We start from the raw sequence: 19,071 nt of genomic DNA, 5'->3' as shown, positions 1-19,071 counted from the left end.
ATTTTCCTTTCCTTTTGATTTAGTCATGGTTTGAGGCTTCGCTCACAGGAGTTTGTTATTGTTATTTATAGTTATCTTCCCACACCTGGTTTGGAAATTCAATTGAAAACACACTAACATCCAATGGCATTTGATATCTCCCATGGAAACTGAAGAATGCTGCCCTGACCTGTAGGGTATGTGTTTAGGACCTAGATGTGCATTGGATGTAGATTTGATTTCTGACAGAATTGCTTGTCTGCACGCATGGACAATTGTAGCCAGAAGCTACCAGGATTTATTTGACACCAACAGCACTGTCCACTGTGGTTGATAATGCTTTTTGTATCAAATTACTTCAAATCAAGGAATTTTAAATGCCCAAACAACTAGAAACATTTTATGCACCTGGAACCCGCTATTAGTCATCGCTCCAATATCGATTTACATTCACACAATTCACACAATTCACAAACTGTTAAATGAAAGAAACAGCAAAACATTTAAATCCAATGTTTTGCTGTTTCTTTCATTTGAAGTCAATGTAAGGCATGGCAGAAGTGATTACAAAAAAATATTATAAATTACCTTATTTGATGGGCAATAAGGCGCACTATCAATGAACGTCTATTTTCATACATAAGGCACATTTTAAACGACAATAACAAGGAACAAGGGTGTCGTAAGGTTTTCCTTCTCTCCTGAAAACTGTATATTTATGTGAGTAAAGCGCTTCTGTTTATTTAAAGTAGGCTTAGATTTCCAATGCTGTCAACAGCACGGTTAGCAGCAGCGCTAGCTGCAGCGCTAGCTGCATTCAGCAGTGCTTAGCGCTGGTAAATTATGTCGGACAGCAATACACTGAGGAACCCTGTGTGTTCTGGTGAGCCAGGGCGCTATCAGCTAGAGGTACGTCCCACGCAGCTTGTTTTACCACAGCTATCGCTGTGGTTAGCGGCTAACGCTAATACTGCTCCAGCCTTGGTGCAGGAGAAACTTTACTGGAACTACTGGTTTTATGGCTCCTTAATACCTGACTGGTAGAATTCATACATAAAGTGCACCAGATTATAAGGCGCACTGATTTTGAGTATACATTATAGGTCGACTACCAAAATATTCATTTGAGAAATATTTAAAAAACATTCAGCAAAATTTGGTGACTAAAAGTGTTCTAAATCACATTAAATTACTCAAATGAGCTGTTACTTTTCCCTCTGTGGCTCTAGCTTTTGTTTTTCAGTGCAGTGGGAGGGGCCAAGCTACAGTTTCACTGGGTTATGAACTTGTTCATAATTCATGGCTGGGTTATGATCTATTCTGATGGACAGCAGCTCTCAAATATTGTTATGTGTAACAATAAAGAAAATAAATAATGTCCATTGCAATGGATGCAGGGTCTAAAAGGGTTAAACATTAATTTTAAAGGATGTTCTTAAATCAAAAAGTCAAATCTACAGTGCTGCCACTTCATCCCTTTGTCCAAAGGAGTTTGGTGCTTGAGTGAAAAGTGTGCAGACTGCAGTTTGTTAAAGTTTAAAGTTTGCGTTACGGCCGTCCCCGCTCCTCTTCATCATTTATTCATGTTGTTTTATTACAGTCCTCTGGAGCACAGTGCTGAGCCAGGCTGAGGAGCTCAGAGTAATAGAGCAATTCCCTCTGATTACAGCATCATCAAACAAATGCACTTATTTGGAAAGCTAGCGTTCGCACGCAAATATGCACACGCTGCAGGGACAGGACTGTTCGCTCTGTGATATAAATAATCAAATTAATATCAGACAAAAAAGGTTTAAGAAATGTTTTACAACAACAATAATATCCTTAACAAAAATATATGTAACAAGAAATCTACCACAATATTAAAGTGCATAATATATATATGTGCATATACATACAGTATAACATACACATATACTGTATAAAAAACTGCAAACATAAACAGTTAAATCCAAAATACAAATTAAAGCATTGCGGTAAATAGCAAAAAGAAATAAAAATAAAATACACAGTAGCCTGCTATCAATACAAAATATCACTATTATCATTGTATAGAGTTTTCTAATCATTTCAAAAGTATAACAATACTATAATTTATGACATGACTGTTTGATGTTTAATAAGATTTATAAAATGAAAGAAGAATAGAGATTGTACATCTTTACGTATGAAAAAGCTATCAGAGGGAATCTCAGTGATAAGGGCATGTGATTCTGTCAGAAACCTGTAAAGAACTCTTGTTGAAAACTCTTATTAGATCCCAATGTTCTGATAAAAACTTTTATTTCATCATATTTTCTAAATGTGATTGTTGTGTTCTATACTATAGATTTAATTTAAAAAAAATGCAATATATCACCTTGTGTCAATTTATATTGAAAATCTAGTATTTGTAACCCTTTATTGTGATATGTATGATATCGCCAGGTTCTGGCTAATACACAACTTTCATTTTGGCATATCTACAAATATAAAAACTGAATAAAACTGTAATATGCAATATTGTCCTGCCCTAGCACACTCCTATAACAGGCAGATGTGCTGTGATGCTCCGAGTTCTGGCATCAGCTCTTCACTGTCCAAAAAATCGTTTAGCGTGGGGTGACCATTGTGGAGTTCTCCTGAGGGCTTTCTGATGGGATTCAGAGGTGGGAGGGGTGATTTATCATGGTTAATAGACACTGTTGACAGCTGGAATCAGCAGGGGCCGTGCTCGTGCCAGCTCCAGTCCCAGCCAATCGCGACAGATGCATGCAAATTTGCACAATTACCAGGGCAACAAGTGCGGCTCAGCGTGCCAGTCAGGAGGCAGAGCAGATGAAGAGCGAGAAAGTTCCACTTTTTCACTATTAATCATTGAAGACTGAGAGAAAAACACTGCTATTTTTGACTCTTACTACTCGACTCTGCTGCTAACGACGTGATTCCTCTACGTGATCCGACAAAGCTGAGCATTCATAGCGTTTCATATTGTCGCACGCACACACAAAGCACCTCTTTAAACAAGCAAATGTGTGAATAGGAATATGATTCACACCTCACTCGCCTGCTATCATACTCTAAACCAATCAATACCGAAAGCCTACTGAAATAAATCACCTTCTGATTGTGCTCGCCTGCTCTATTGCACTACATCCAACAATAACAGTTTGATCCAACACAGAAGCACCACTGTTACACTGAGGCGGGAATCACAGGGAATCTCACGATACGATATTATTACAATACATCAATACATTGCCTACAATAACAATATAACAATACTGTGAGGCTCTGTAATACTCTATATATCACAAGGCAGTTCTCTACAATACTTCACAGCATCTGTGTTACTGAAGAGGATAAAAGACTCCTAAATAAGCTAATAAAACAGAAATTATTGATTTACAGGTGTCAGCCAATACTCTTCACTGCAGGTTAACTCTATTAATTTGATTTGATTATTAGCAGCAGGTGGAGTAATGAAGAAGTAACATTAGTTATAAATTATATAGTAGTAAAAGGGGGTCTTAATCCAGTCCTAGAAAGTTTATATCGCCTATGTTTCCATAAACATATCAATATTTTAATGCCATGTATTATAGGGCTGCAACTAATGACTATTTTAGGAGTTAATCTGCTGATTATTTGTTTTGTGTTATTTGTCATGCCCTCCACTTTTACTTTATTATTCACATTTTTTTTTTTTTACTTTAATATTGACCATTTATGATAAACAGACACATATACACACTTTATTATACACACACAAACTCAAAGGTATAGTCAGCACATGTGCTTGGAGCAGTGGGCAGCCATCGTAGCAGTAACCAGAGTGCTTCTCCAGAGGGATTCTCACCGTATCTGGTGTTTATTTTAGGCTGTTCACACAATTTTAAATTAATATCTAGATCTGATATTTGTCTGAACAAATATCCTGTGTTAAGTTTGTCCTGTGTAACTGATGTGTGCAAAACAGCAATACTTCACATGAAGTTTCATCTTTGCCAGAATCAGATCAAAAAGGACATGTTATTCAACCATGCCCAGTGGAAACCTCCAGGTTAAATCTCTGAGACAATTTTTTTGTATCCTTCCCCTGAACAACTATATTGAACAATCTTTGTTTTTAGATCATTTGAGAGTTGTTTTGATGAGCCCATGATGCCACTCTTCAGAGGAGATTCAAATAGGAGAACAACTTGCAATTAGGGTTGCAACGGTATGAGATTTTCACGGTATGATAACCGTCTCAGAAAATACCGCGGTATCACGGTTATCACGGTATCACAGTTTGTTACATATATTATTAAACTGACCCTTAAAGAAATTACAACAAAGGTTTTTTTGTTCAATTAACTATTTATTGTAGAAACCTGGAACAACTATATAGATAATGTCTCCTTAAAAAAATAAACTGTACACCATTAGGTGAAGGAAACCAGGTTTTTCCACTACTCTTAAGGTCATTAAGGGTGTATATAATTATATATATATATATATATATATATACACACACACACACACACACACGTGTCACACATTACATGTCCTCTAAGAAGTAAAGATCCTGTGTTTAAACTATTCAGTACAATTATTTAAGTTTAAATTATTTAATATCTGATAAACTGAGCCTGGGTCAGTGTCTGATCAACAACTGTTGTAAACGTCCGTTTTACTGCCAAGTTGGTATATAACCAGATACTGCAGAAAGAGGGGATTTATTTCTGAGTCTGGTTTTAACACATGAAAAACAGGCACGTCAGAATTTGAAAATTAACGCATGTAAATGAATGGCGTCTTTCACATCCAGTCCGGCGAGCACCTTTACACGGACACGTGAATCCGTCGTAGCACGCACTTCACGCCTGTACCTGCGTGCCCAAATTTCGGATAACTCAGCGCTTTTGCGGGCGCTTACCGCATGGGTTGTGCACGACTACAAAGAGATTTTATTTATGTTCAGATTAAAATTATAAACTAAACACATACTTTGCGCTGCACGGCGGGGTGGTGTTCTTGGAGATGGGGGAACAGGTTTGACGTATGTCCACCTTTAGCTGTGACTTTACGGCCACATTGATTATAAATCGGATAACCATCCTCGGGTGCGTTCGGCGGGTCTCTGAAATAGTCCCACACTGCTGATTTTAGTTTAGCCTTTTTTTAGGCGGACGGAGATTTGTTTAGTCTGATGCACTTTCTGCCGTTCTCACCACTGTGTGCTGAGCAGCTGAAGCGGAGCAGAGTTGCGCATGCGCGGGTGAGTTTCTCCGCTGGCTTACGTTTTACCGGTAATAAGCAAACACACACGGTATGATAACCGTGCATTTTAATACCATGGTATACCGTGAAACCGGTTACCGCTGCAACCCTACTTGCAATACATACCTTTTTACATACCTTTTCTCATGATTGGATACACCTGGCTATGAAGTTCAAAGCTCAATGAGGTTACCAAACCAATTTTTTTTTTGAAGCTACATGGTTGTGACACAAGCCTATAGAGACAAAGACATCACCATGAACGTTTAGGAGGTCTGTCGCTATCCCATGACTGGAATTCTCAAATCAGAGTCTTCTCACATCAATTTCCATGATTTCACATATCCACAAATAGCATAAATATATATGATTTAATTACCACATACTGAAGTGGTCCAAATCTTAATTAAAATATCACAATTAATGTGTTTCTTTAGTTTACAATAGCTTAGCTGACCCTCGGCATCGGCCGTGCAGAATTGGGTCAAATGTGGTTTATACCTGGCAGCTGGGGTTTTGATACAAGCAGTGCTGGACAATTTCAATATTATATAAACCGTATTCGGCTTGGGAAATGCCGCAAGCGCTTTTTTTGCTATCTGGGATGTCTTATTTAAATACAATTAATAACTACTATAATAAATATCTTTAGTTAATTAGTAATTCGTTCCATAATAATATTTCAATAATACAGTAAAAAAACCCTTTTTCCTGAACAGACACCTCCCCCATCAGCTTCCTTATAGCAGATTGTCCTCCTCTGCCCTCTGTCTACTTAAATCAGTTTTTTTTCCTCACTATGGAAATTTCCAGCGACTCTAAACAGCACAACAAACGGCATGAAAACAAAACAGTCGACTCGGGATCCAGCTGTTCCTGGCTCTGTTCCAGCCTCTCACCTCACCTCAGCTGTGCTATTGAGCGCTCTGAGCACCACTGTCGACCCCGACGTGTTCATGCGCTTTCAGAGTAAAACATGCCGCGCTACCACAGCGCATCCACAGGACACGCGCTTGATATGCGCCAAACATGTTTATTTAATATGCAGCATCTATAATTAACATCATCATCCCTCCTGAATCCGAGCCGAGAGAACTAACGTGTTGTGTGTGAAGCATGCCACCAGAACTTACCTTACTCTGAGAACTATACTCCCACTATACTCCCACTATACTCTCTCTCCTGTCCCCCCTGAACACCCCTGTTGCCCAGTTTAACCCTTCTGACCCGGTACTAACCCAGTGATCCTCGCTGCATTACGGACTCATCCTGTTGCATTCTGGGTCCTCGTGGTTGCCAGATGATAACAGTACCTTGTGTGTCGCTGTGTCCGCTTTCCTAATGTATGATGCTCTGTTATCTTCTCTGCTCCTGTGTTCTCCTCAAGCCCTCCTCTCCTCTTCAATGATAGATAGATTCAGCATCTAGAGAACATTGAGCCTAGAGAACATTACTTCATGAGTAGGGTGGCCTGCACCAACAGGGATTTAATTAACTCAATTAAACCAAATATCTTACACTCAATAATATAGGTGCATAAATTGCTATGGGAAAGGCCATTAATAGATCAATATAGAGCCTTTATATACAATAAATAGTCCTTTATTAATAGTTTAAAAGTTAGTTTATTAATTATTATTATTAAGTAGAATGTAAATACTTTCCAAAATATTTATAAGATGTTACAACACGGTGCCCTGTAGTTTATCAAGTAGACGATTTTCTTTGATTTTACTTAATTGAAAACCTTTGCAATATAATCAAGAGGAAGATGGATGATCACAAGCCATCAAACCAAACTGAACTGCTTGATTTTTTGCACCAGGAGTAAAGCAGCATAAAGTTATCCAAAAGCAGTGTGTAAGACTGGTGGAGGAGAACATAATGCCAAGATGCATGAAAAAAAACTGTGATTAAAAACCAGGGTTATTCCACCAAATATTCTGAACTCTTAAAACTTTATGAATATGAACTTAATTTCTTTTTTTTTATTATTTCTTATTTGTCATCTGAAAGCTCTGCTTCTTTTTTGTTATTTCAGCCATTTCTGCAAATAAATGCTCTAAATGACAACATTTTTACCAATAGCTTTACCTAAATAACAAAATCTGAGAAACTGATTCAGAAACTGAAGTGGTCTCTTATTTTTTTTCCAGAGCTGTATACTGTATCTTGATTTTTAAAAATCTTTTTGATCTAATCCCTGTTGATGCAACCTACCCCAAGTGTTGTAGAATATTTTTTTTTATATTCGTCCAACCCAGTTTGAGCCAGCTAGTTTAATCTGATTTTGTACTTTAGCCAGATGCATAATAATCCATAATAAAGACACTCTTAGCCCAAACTAACTAACTAGCAAACCGTACTGTCCTACATCATCACTATCAGTATTACACACTGCAGGCAGGAGGAACAGGCTCTGAATCTAGTAAGTCTTTTTGCAGAGGGCGGGGCGAGCGGCGGTCCCTGGAGCGGCCCAGTCACCGTGGCCCCGGGGAGAGGGGCCTCTGGCAGGGCTAAACCACAGGAGCCTCAGGACCCCGGTAGAAACAGGAGAGCGCACCCCAATTGGGGTATTCTGGGTAAATAATTTGAATAACTAACGTTGCTGAAGTGGGAATGTGAAGGGGGAGTGAATGTGTGATTTTTTTTTTTCCATTTTGGTCATACTTACATTTTTCAGATCATCTAACAAACTTTAATATCAGACAAATATAACCTGAGTAAATAAAAAAAAACACTTTTTAAATTGACGATTAATGATTTCATTTATTAAAGAAAAAAAAAAAGGAATTTAAACCAATCTAGCAAGTATATATATATATACGTATACCGGTATATATATGTATATATATATATATATACATATATATATACGTATATATATATATATATATATAGTGAAAATAACAGAAGATTATTACACAAGCCCAGAATTACTTACGAGATTGTGTGAGTTCTGTGTGTGTGTATGTGTGTGTGTGTGTGTGTGTGTTTTTTTAATTTAATTCACAGTTTACACAGGTGTGGATGTTCCCTGGGGTATCACATCATTGTCAGCTTACATACTGTCGGCCCATGACTTTTGGCACGTCAGTGTACTTATATACCTGTACTTATACAAAGACTGTCTGAACTGGCTTAGACTTGACTTTGACACATTAAAACACACTTCTCACTATCACTGTCTCTCTCTCTCTCTCTCTCTCTCTCTCTCTCTCTCTCTCTCTCTCACACTGTCTCCTCCTCTCGTGCTCAGCCTGTACGTGTGATGGCTGTAGGGGGGATCACATCGCTGTAGCTCTGATTCACTGTTAGCTTGTGCAGCCAGGCCAGCGGCTCTGTTTGACCCTCACACTGTGCACTCACAGCGAAGAAGCAATAACTCCCTTTTATGTGGACGAGTGCAATAAACACACCGCTGAAACACCAGTGAACTAATCTGCTACATACCAACAGCACACTCTAGCCGTTAATTATCTGCAACGCATGTTAACCTTTCCGAAACAGAGAGAACCAGCACAGGATGTATACATATATATATAAATTCCTTCAAAAGATTCACATCCACTACTCGAGCAGCTGGTACCAAATATAAGAAAAAAACTGTGTCTGACTTACATTTAAAGCTCCACTTGGTAGGATTGAGATTTTGTGCTCATGGGCTCCCCCTACAGTTGCAGAGTGTAATAAATGTTTCAGGCTTTCACAGACATATTTGGTCTCTTTCCAGCTTCTGCCAGAGTGTCTGTATGTTAGTTCGTAAAGAATGAACCAGTAGTTCTTGTAGAACTGTTAGAACTAAAGGTCGGAAAGCAGGTCGCAGTTCTTAAAGTTTCACACAATGCTTTGAGCTGCGTTGATGATGATCCATCCAGTACTTTTAGTTGAGTTGAGTTGGGGAGAAGGTGAGATGGTCTTCATTCAACATCCTGATGCCATTAAACCCCTCACTAAATCCTCACAGCACCCATCCAGAATTTCTAGTAGAAATCCAAGTCCTCAAGTTCTGACTATGATTTTCCACTAATCTAAATCTCTTCTCCGTATTTCGAGCTCTATGATATTTAATCTTGTATTAATCTTGAGAGCAGTACTTTAAAAAGAAGAGGAGCTATCTATTTCCCAGAGTAAACCTAGCTGGAGAACCTGATCTGGAACGTGAGGTGTAGGTGAAAGGAGCAGCATTATGGTCCGGTGTTTGTTCGATGAAGCCCACACTCATACAGGATGAATAATTCATGGCCTTTAGCAGACTGTGAGCTGTGCTGATGGAAGGGGAGACATTTCCCTTTTGGCCTTCTGAACAAGGGCATTTTCCTGCCCCTAGCCCAGGTCTCCGCCGCCCCCGGAAAAGTGCTGCTGCTTGATTTGTTTGTGCAGTGCTGACATGTTGAGCAATCACTGAGACCATGGACTGTAGCTTCATACTGATCATCACTACATCCTGATTATACAGCAGATAAAGTAACTGTCTTTAACTCCTGTCATTTACTGAGTTGTATATATAATTTTAGCATCAATATCACAGTAAGTAAACTTTTTGCTGCTTAATACTAAAAGATAAAATCAAACTTGTCTTGTTTTACATCACAATATCTACCAGAATAATAAAAATATATACCTAATACCATTATTTTTACTCCAGTGATCGATATATATATATATATATATATATTTATTGTAGGACAAGAAAATATCACAATGTAGTTTGTACAGCCCTAGCGTAATCCATGAATTTGAATTTGTTGAAAAAAAAAACTACATTTTTAAACTTTAAAAGATTTTCAGATATAAAAAAGCCTGATCCATAAATTAGAAAAAAAATGTTGAATTTAAAAATTAAAAATATAAATTTAGTAGAGAGATTCAGTAGAGAGTGTCAGGACTGCAGCAGGGAGGATGCGGAGGCGGACGCAAATACAGTTAAGAAGGTGAATAATTTATTAAACAAAGAAAAAACAAAGAAACAACTGAACTAACTGAAACAAACAGCGGGAAACAAAAAAAAAAAAAAAAAAACTAAAACTAAACTCAAAACAAGAAACAAACAAGTAAAAAGACAAAGACACAAACAATCAAAGGAACCACTGAAACACTGGGGTATAAATACACAAGGAGAAAAAAACGGAAATGGAAGACACCTGTGGAAACAGGTAACAAGGGGGCGGGGCTACAGATTTGTCATGTGGGGGAATACAGGTGAGAACAGTTAAGGTAGAGATGTGAACCAATGTTGGGGCGGAGCTACAAATGAGCACAAGACAGGAGGAAAAGGTAAACAATTACAGAGAAACGCCAAAACAAAAGGGAAACAGGGAAAAGACGTGAGATTTGAATTTATAGATCAGAAGGTATATGTTGGATTTGTATTTTACACACCCAAAAAAGTATTTTGTTTGGTCGAATTGTGCAGTGCAGGCTTGTATACAGCTTTTGGATCTGTGATTTTAGTGTGATTTTTATAAAAAGGAATTTTATAAAAAGACCTTTTTTCAAATTGATCGAAACTGGCACCAATTTTTTTCAGACCTTTCGGTACTCAATAATACGGAAACATTTCAGTCAGTGCCTTTTTACTATGGAATTTTGATACCCAGCCCTATCTGTGTTGCTGTGTTGTAGTTAGAGTGACTCTGACTGTGATTCTGTGATTTTGTCCTCGTATGCTCTGTTCTGCTCAGCAGGTGCAACAGGTACACAGGTAGCTTAGTGTTCAGAACAAAGGCTTCAGGCTAACAGACACAGAGGTGCTACTCTGTATGTGACAGGCTGGCAGGGCTTGTGGCACAGGTGACCTGTGTCTCATGGGTGTGAAATGCAGTCAAATCTGTCTTATTACCTACAGTACATGACACAGATTTGAGCTCATTTCCTCTCATTGAGATGTTAAGAAGATCCGATCCAAAGCTCCAAACTTGTGAATACAGTCAAGGGAATGATCTTAGAAGTGTTCTGATGCACACCTTGCAGACTACACCTTGCCTAAACTTACAACTAGGATGGTTGTTAGTGTTTGTATCCTTTGGCCATCATAAAAGGACATGAATGAATGAGATTTATTCAGAGAATTTATTTTCCAGTTTGTGGATGAATGCTGAGTACGAATGGTCGAGTGTAAAACATGTCAATTGTAAAGTGTCCTTGGGTTTTCAGAAAGGCGCCATATAAGTCGAACTTCATCCTAAGTTAGGATATAAAAATCATCAGTTTAAACCAAACTATGCCAGGTTCACACTACACAACTTTTTGAGTCTTCAGTCATTGTGCTGTTCACACTACACGACTGGTTGTGCTGTAATCGTGAGTCCTTCAGTTGTTGAGACTTTCACACTAAATGACTGATCAGCGACACAAGGTCACAAATGACTCGATTTCTCACCCAGGAACACGTTTTGTCACGAGGTCAAGCGATGCCATGCCAGGGAATCTCTATAGAGGAGAATACGCACTTAAAGTGAGTCCAACATGAATGGGTTCATATGAAGCAACTGAGAAAAATCAGAGTTTATAAATGTCTGAATAGTTTTATATTGAAAGATGTACTCATGTCCTCAACACAGAACTATATCAAATGTTTCAGTACCACAGACATCATTTTTTTTATCATTTTGAACTCCAGTTATACGACTTTTAAACATGTTTTACCTGTATCTTCAGGATCAGCTCGCCAACCAATCTTGTTTTTTTTGTGAAATACATTATTCTGCTTTCTAAAATTAAAGAAATATTCAGAACTAGTTAGAAGTACTAGAAGTAGTTGATAATCATTTTTAATTTAAAGTTTTTAGCTCACTCACAGGCTCCCTCTAGAGTCATTTACTAATAAAACAGGGGGAATGGTAGGGTGGTCAGACTCTCCATAAACAGCTCTGGTGAGTTTTGGACCTGTGGTTCTCTCTCTGTGATCTCATTGGCTGTATGTAGCCGCTGCTCCTGACTCCTAGTCGCAGACTGAGTCTGATATTAAACATTTTAAATATTTGTCGGGCGTCTGTGACTCGTCGGCGATCAGTCAGCGACGGCTCGGCGAGCATCTTTTAGTTGTTCACACTACACAACAGCGCAAATTCCAAATGATTCCCGATTTGCCTCCGAGCAGAGTTTTTGTCAGCGATCAACGAAAAAACTGTCGGCGACTGAAAAACTGGCCCAAAATCGTGTAGTGTGAACCTGGCGTTAAGAGCTTTAATAGGACGATATTTGTTGATATTTGTGTCTTATTTTGTTTTTGCATAGGAAAGCTTATATAAATGTGACCCTAGGTTCTCTGATTCTCTGATCGCAGTATAGACTGATTTACATCAAATTTTAGATTAAATATGAAAAAAAAAAAAAAAAAAACTCCAGCATTAATATTAAACAGCCCTGAAAACTTTATGAGCGGGAGATTCGGGCATCATTGTGTTCTGTAATTCTGTGCATATCTGCAATAACACGTTTGCTAGTCGGAAAAATGACTAGAAGCCTTTTTCTCATGTGGAGTTCAGGAAACTGACGCAAATTAATTAAAACTTTTCTCCACAATGGGCTCCTTGCACTCACGGCTCTGACGCATTTCCGTCTTCAAATAATACGGCTCGGACGTTTCCGGTTGTATTGTTTACATTCGCCTGTATAGGCAAAACGTACATTTTTTACTAGCGAGAGGTCAAAATGAGTATCCAGCGTGAAGTTTTCAAGCCGTTTTAAGCACTGCTGTGTTCCTTTTTGCCCGGCGTCGACTAAGTTTTATGGAAGCTTTAGGCTTTCATAGCTTCCCTGCTCAGAGTGATCTAATAAACAGTGGCTAATGAACATCAGTCAGGACCACTTTACCATTTCGCTGTATGAAAGGTCTGTAGCAAACATTTAATACCAGACTACCTGGTTAAACCAAAAACGTCAGAAGCTTGGAGACGACTGGCAAAGCATGCAGTGCCACTGCTTGGAATAATTGGAATATGGAATAATTAACGTGACAGCACCCAGGCTCCACGTGTTTGGGATAGGAGATCAGCTAAAGGTACTTGCCTGAATGATCCACCACCTAGCATTTTTATTATAGTTAGATATTATTATTATTATTATTATTATTATTATTATTATTATTACTATTATTATTATTATTATTATTATTATAGCTGGAATTAGTATTATTATTATTATTATTATTATTATTATTATTATAGCTAGATATTATTATCATTATTATAGCTAGCATTATTATTATTATAGCTAGCATTTTTATTATTATAGCTAGCATTATTATTATTATTATAGCTAGATATTATTATTATAGCTGGCATTTTATTATTATAATTATAGCTAGATATTATTATTATTATTATTATAGCTGGCATTTTTATTATTATTATAGCTAGATATTATTATCATTATTATTATTATAGCTAGCATTATTATTATTATTATTATAGCTAGCATTTGTATTATTATTTTTTACTATTATTATAGCTAGCATTATTATTTTTATTATTATTATTATTATTATTATTATTATTATTATTATTATTATTATAGCTAGATATTATTTTCATTATTATTATTATTATTATTATTATTATTATTATAGCTAGCATTTGTATAATTATTTTTATAATGATCATTATAGTTAGAATTATTATTATTACTAGCATTTTATTAGACTTCCATTTGATAACAGAAGAAACTAACAACTATCAGTAATGCACCTAGCAAGCTAGTTAGCTATACTAGCTAATGCTGAGCTGTGTGGGCTAACGTAAAATATAAGAAAAAAATCTTCGTAGTTGTGTAGGTATGAAGATGCATATAGTTTAAAGCCTTTCTCTAGCTTTCTAGTGGTAGGCTTTACTGGTCTCCTCGACGTTGAGGTTAATTTTTAGAAGCTCTTGTAAACACCAGCTGAAAATACTGCCATAGCGAGTGTATTAGAAAATCCAAACAGGAAACGCTCGAGCAGCACTGATGAGAATGCGGAAGTAGTTGTGCAAAGAGCGCATTATCTTTTGGCATAGTTCAGACTGGAGTTCGGATTCAATCATTCAATTAAGCGCACGTTTAAAATAGCAAAAAAAAAAAAAAACAGCCTCTGGATTTGTTGTGGGTACCAGATGATGTGTATCAAAGCTTCTTTTTTTTTTTTTTGCTAATTTAATTTGCACCTAATACACTGCTATCTTTAACACTGTGTTATTTAACAGGTATCAGCTCACGGTATAACACTTTCCATAGGTATGCAAAGCACAGGTAGCACCTGTACAGTCTCTTTCCTTTTAAATTTACACAGACTTTAGTCCAACAGACTGTAGTCCTGTATCTGTTTCTCTGTATACTTTATTATTATCCTCCTTTCACCCTGATCTTCAATACTCAGGTCCCACAGGAGAGAAAAACACCACAGAGCAGCTATTATTATTAGTAGTAGTAGTAGTAGCAGTACTTGGGTAGTGGGTGGTTATTCTCAGCACTGCAGTCATTAGCACTGATTAGTATGGTGGTGTATGAGTTGTTAGTGTGTGTTAGTGTGTGCTGGGAAGAATGGATCAGATACAGCAGCAGTGCTGCTGTAGTTTTTAATCACTCACTGTCCACACTCCTATTATTTGTCTGTTATTATACTGTTATTTTTTCCCGAAAGTACAAAAAAATACCAGCATTAAAAATAATAAATCATGATTGTTTTAATTATGATTAATTACAGTATATTGTTGTAATTAATAGTTATTTTTTCTATTTTTTAATATTAATGACTGACACCTCTAATATAAATATAATTGGTAACACTTTACAATAAGGGTTTATTAATTACCAGTACTTACTACAGAACGCAATTACTGAATAACTACAGAATAATGTCTTGATGCTGCCCACAGGATGCTCTTCTCTTGCTCTTGGTGTCCTGTCTGTTGAAGAACAGGATAAAATGAGGATATTAATGGTAATAACGGTAATAAAAATGCAGAGAAACAGAAGTACTGCAGTCTGTAATTATTATAGAACTACAAAGTGTTCATATACAGTAGCTTGCGAAGTATTCATACCCCTTGAACTTTTCCATATTTTTTATCACATTACAACCACAATCATAAATATCATAAATATATTTCAAATGGTATAAATTGTGTAATTGTGTAAGTGTAAAATTAAGCATTTTTTGCCTAAAAAAACTGCTCTGTGGAGGTGAAAAATTGAGTGAATAATGGGTGTAGAAACAAGATGGTCATAATGTAATGCACGATCGCTGTATACCAATCAGATCAGGCCCCGAGGACCAGGATGTATACGATGGCAGACACTTTTGCAGAACTCCATACTGTCTATGAATATTTAAAACTATACCCGAGTGCATTAGCATACGGCCCCTCCAGACAGGCAAATATCCACACGGGCCGCGCTCTGTAATATTTGTATTTTTAGCGAGAACATTGGAAGCAGAAATTAAATTCATTCCATTAGCATAACAGACAGCGCGGCGGCGGCGGCTCCGGCACGAGGACGTGAATATTCCGAGCTGTTTACGGCGGAGGGGATTGTTTCGTCCACGCGGGCGCTCCGCTCCCACCCTTTCATGTGCCGTCGGTTTAAGTCGCCCCGCCATTTGTGATCGGTACTTAGAGCAGGGATGAAAGCACTAAGCAGGTCAGCGAGCCCCGGGCTAAAAAAAAGAGCCCCGAGGATTTGTGCGGCCCCGGCCCCGGCCCCGCTCATGCATACAGAATCGCGGGGCAGGTGACTGACTACTCTTCACGCAAATATATAATTAAATCAGAATGAAATAAATAATTAAATAAATACATGGGCAGGCGAGATTGAGAGAGAGTGAGAAAAAGGAAGCAAGAGAGAGAGAGAGAGTTATAGAGAGAGAGAGAGATGGGAAGCGAGGGAGAGAGGGCCGGTTATTCCCGGAGACCTTGAAATTATGTTCCAGTTTTAGAGCATTAACGGGATCCAAGCTGGCGTGGCGGTCAGCCTGCGGGGCGGTGGGGTAATGAAATTGGGGTGTGTGTGTATATATATGTGTGTGTGTGTGTGTGTGTATTGGGAGGTTGGGGGGTGTGTGGAAGGGTTAGCACCGGCCAGGCTTTATTTGCGAAAGCTGCACAGGGTTGGCTGTGCCAGCCAAAGACCGCCCAGATTTTTCAACCACTAAATTACCAGCCAGCTTTAATTCTAACTTCATTACCGGGGCCACCTGTTGACCGACGGGACCAGAGCGACCGACCCGAGTCAGCCCAAGCCTGTCACTCTGAGTCACTTTGATCCAGAGTGTGCTGATTGAGAGTGCTGGGTAAAATATGGCGTACCTATAAATGAGCTCATTTCAGCTGCGGATTCAGATTTTTTTTACTCTAAAATGCAGAATAGATATAGATATTATTTTAGCGATCTATAGGCGAAGTTGTTTTTTTTTTTTATAATTTTATTTCTGATTTTTCCCCATTTTCTCATCCAATTGTCCCACCCCTTTGTGCGTCCCCATCACCGGTGACGCCCGTGACCCTTGGAGGATGCGGACGAGCACACGCCTCCTCCAATACGTGTGAAGTCAATCACCCCTTTTTTCGAGCTGCTGCGGATGAATCATTGCCTGAGCGGCATCACAGCGCGCTCGGAGGAAAGCACAGCGGCTAGGTTCCGATTCATCCGCTCACAGACGCCTCGTGCCGCCCAGCGCCACCTTAAGTATGATGGGGAGAGAGCGCCATCTACCCACCCCAGAGGGAGCAGAGCCAATTTTGCTCCCTCTAAGCATCGGCAGCTGATGGCAAAGCTGCATGAGGGGTTCGAACCAGCGACCTCCCGCTCATAGTGGCAGCGCATTAGACCACTGGACCACTCGGCGCCCCTATAGGCGAAGTTTAAGGCATGTCAATGTGTCTTTGGTATCATGAGGGCCCAGCTTGAAATGTGCAGAAGGTGTGAACTACTGTAATTCTCTTAAATAAATCATGGGTGTGGTAAATTTTGGGCGTAACATGAAATAAACCAATCATTGTGTCACCTGCCATTCCTTTTAAGAGGCAGGTGAGCTCTGACTTTGGCGCGTTCGTATCTTAACAGCGCGAAGCTTTTGTGCGTCTCAGCAGAGCCTGATACTGACCTGCGCGTTCACACTGTGAAGATACACCAGCAGCTCAATTAAGGGAAGAGGGTGTATGAGTGCTGGGCGCAACTATGTAGCTAAGATAGGAATGGACTCTGATGATTGACTGTTGTCTAGGTTCATTTCAATCAGTGGAGCACCTGTGTTCTCTGCTGCCAAAATAACAACACACCAGGATTTTTGGGATTACTTGGATTTCTGCATAAATTGGTCATTAAATATATGTTTGCATGGTTTCATGGTTCACATGTTAACATATTCACAGTGCAGGGTGGAAAAGTAAGTGAACCCTTAGGCTAATGACTTTTCTAAGAGATAATTGGAGCCAGGATGTGATGAGATTGGATGCGTTGGTTAAAGCTGCCATGCCCTACGTAATTTCAGATATTTAATGTGTTTAATATGAAAACTGTGTAAAAATTAGATTAGATTTTTTTTTATCTTAAAGCTTTTTACATTGACTTCTGTAAGTGTTTTATTGGATAATAATTACAAACAGCATGAATAAAAATGTCATGAAATGTTTAATATGCTGTTAAGTTGGACCTGAGCTGAAGGAGGTAAAATCAGATACCAGATCCTAAAAGAAGATAAATATCTATAAGTAAAAACTTCCTATACACACTAAGAAAAGTAAGTACAGATTTGTACTTAAAAGAGTACAAAGCTTGTCGCTGGGGCTGTAACTTATATTGAGGTACAAAAAAGTATCTTTCAGTGAAAGTCATTTTTTGTACCCATGGTTTTTGTGCCAGTAAAGATTATGAAAAATTATAAACATCATCATCAACTAAATATGGCTCAAAAACTTGATGATCCAAAATTGTCTGGCTTTCAAATAAAAAAATGTGCAATTAAATATATATATTGTTTATTAGTACAGTGATACAGAATACTAAATGTACCTTTTGGCTGCTTAAATGGTACAAATCTGTACTTTTTGCTGTTAGAAACTACTTTGTACTTCAGAGGGAACAAATCTGACCCTGCAAAGACCAATATTGTACATTTGAGGATACAATTATGAAGAGTGTACCTTTGAGTACAAAAAAGTACTCATGTCGTACCTCTGTTTTTTAGAGTGTAGATAGAAAAAAAAACCCGGATTTCTTTATTTCATAAAACCCTTGATAAGATTTTAACGCAAAAGTTTTGGACACAAGTTATTGGTCTAAAAATGGGTTCACACACATGAACTTGAGTTAGAGGAGTGTGACATCAGGACATTTTTTAAATATTTAGAGCAGACTTTGCGGTGTCTGGTCTAAACGAGGGTCGTAACGGCTCAGACTGTAGTTTAGGACCTGGTGTCTGCTGCTGGCCGCGGTGTCCAGGCTTTCACAGCTTGTTCCTTATACATAATTTACTAATCCTGATTGACTGAAACCTGAGAGCAGTCAGAGGAAAGCAGGACAGATTGAGAGGGAGAGGATGAGTGGGCTGCTGCTGCTGCTGCTGCTGCTACTGCAGTTTGTGTGTATGCTTGTGTGTTTGTGTGTATGCTTGTGTGTGTGTGTGTGTGTACATTCTGATAAAGAAGGCTTCAATTCTAGTTAGAGCTTTATTCCCAGTATATTTTCGCTGTACAAAATGAAATGTAATTTCGGTACCACTTTAAAATAAGACTACCTCCATAAAGGGTTTATAAATGGTTTACAATTAGTTTATTAATGGTTACTAATTAGGCTGTACATGCCTTAAAAATCATTAATAGTCAGTTATAACACATACGTAGAAAGGGCAACAATATAGATGGTTGTGGG

General features: G+C 38.2%; 1 protein-coding gene across 2 annotated transcripts in view; it reads left to right on the top strand.

Moving 5' to 3' along the window:
- The window catches only part of gfra1a (gdnf family receptor alpha 1a), a 123,560-nt gene that overhangs the window by 22,835 nt on the left and 81,654 nt on the right, over window positions 1-19,071 (top strand). The window contains exon 4 of one of the 2 annotated variants that reach the window (XM_022685162.2): window positions 7,668-7,805. The exons of the other annotated variant lie outside the window; for it this stretch is intronic. Within the exon in view, the coding sequence (XP_022540883.1) occupies window positions 7,668-7,805 (138 nt within the window). The remainder of the gene's footprint in view (window positions 1-7,667; window positions 7,806-19,071) is intronic. 2 annotated transcript variants of the gene reach the window in all.

This window comes from Astyanax mexicanus, chromosome 7 (genome assembly GCF_023375975.1).
Source record: "Astyanax mexicanus isolate ESR-SI-001 chromosome 7, AstMex3_surface, whole genome shotgun sequence".
Classification (NCBI taxonomy): Eukaryota; Metazoa; Chordata; class Actinopteri; order Characiformes; family Acestrorhamphidae; genus Astyanax; species Astyanax mexicanus.
This window is presented reverse-complemented; position numbering and strand designations above follow the sequence as displayed.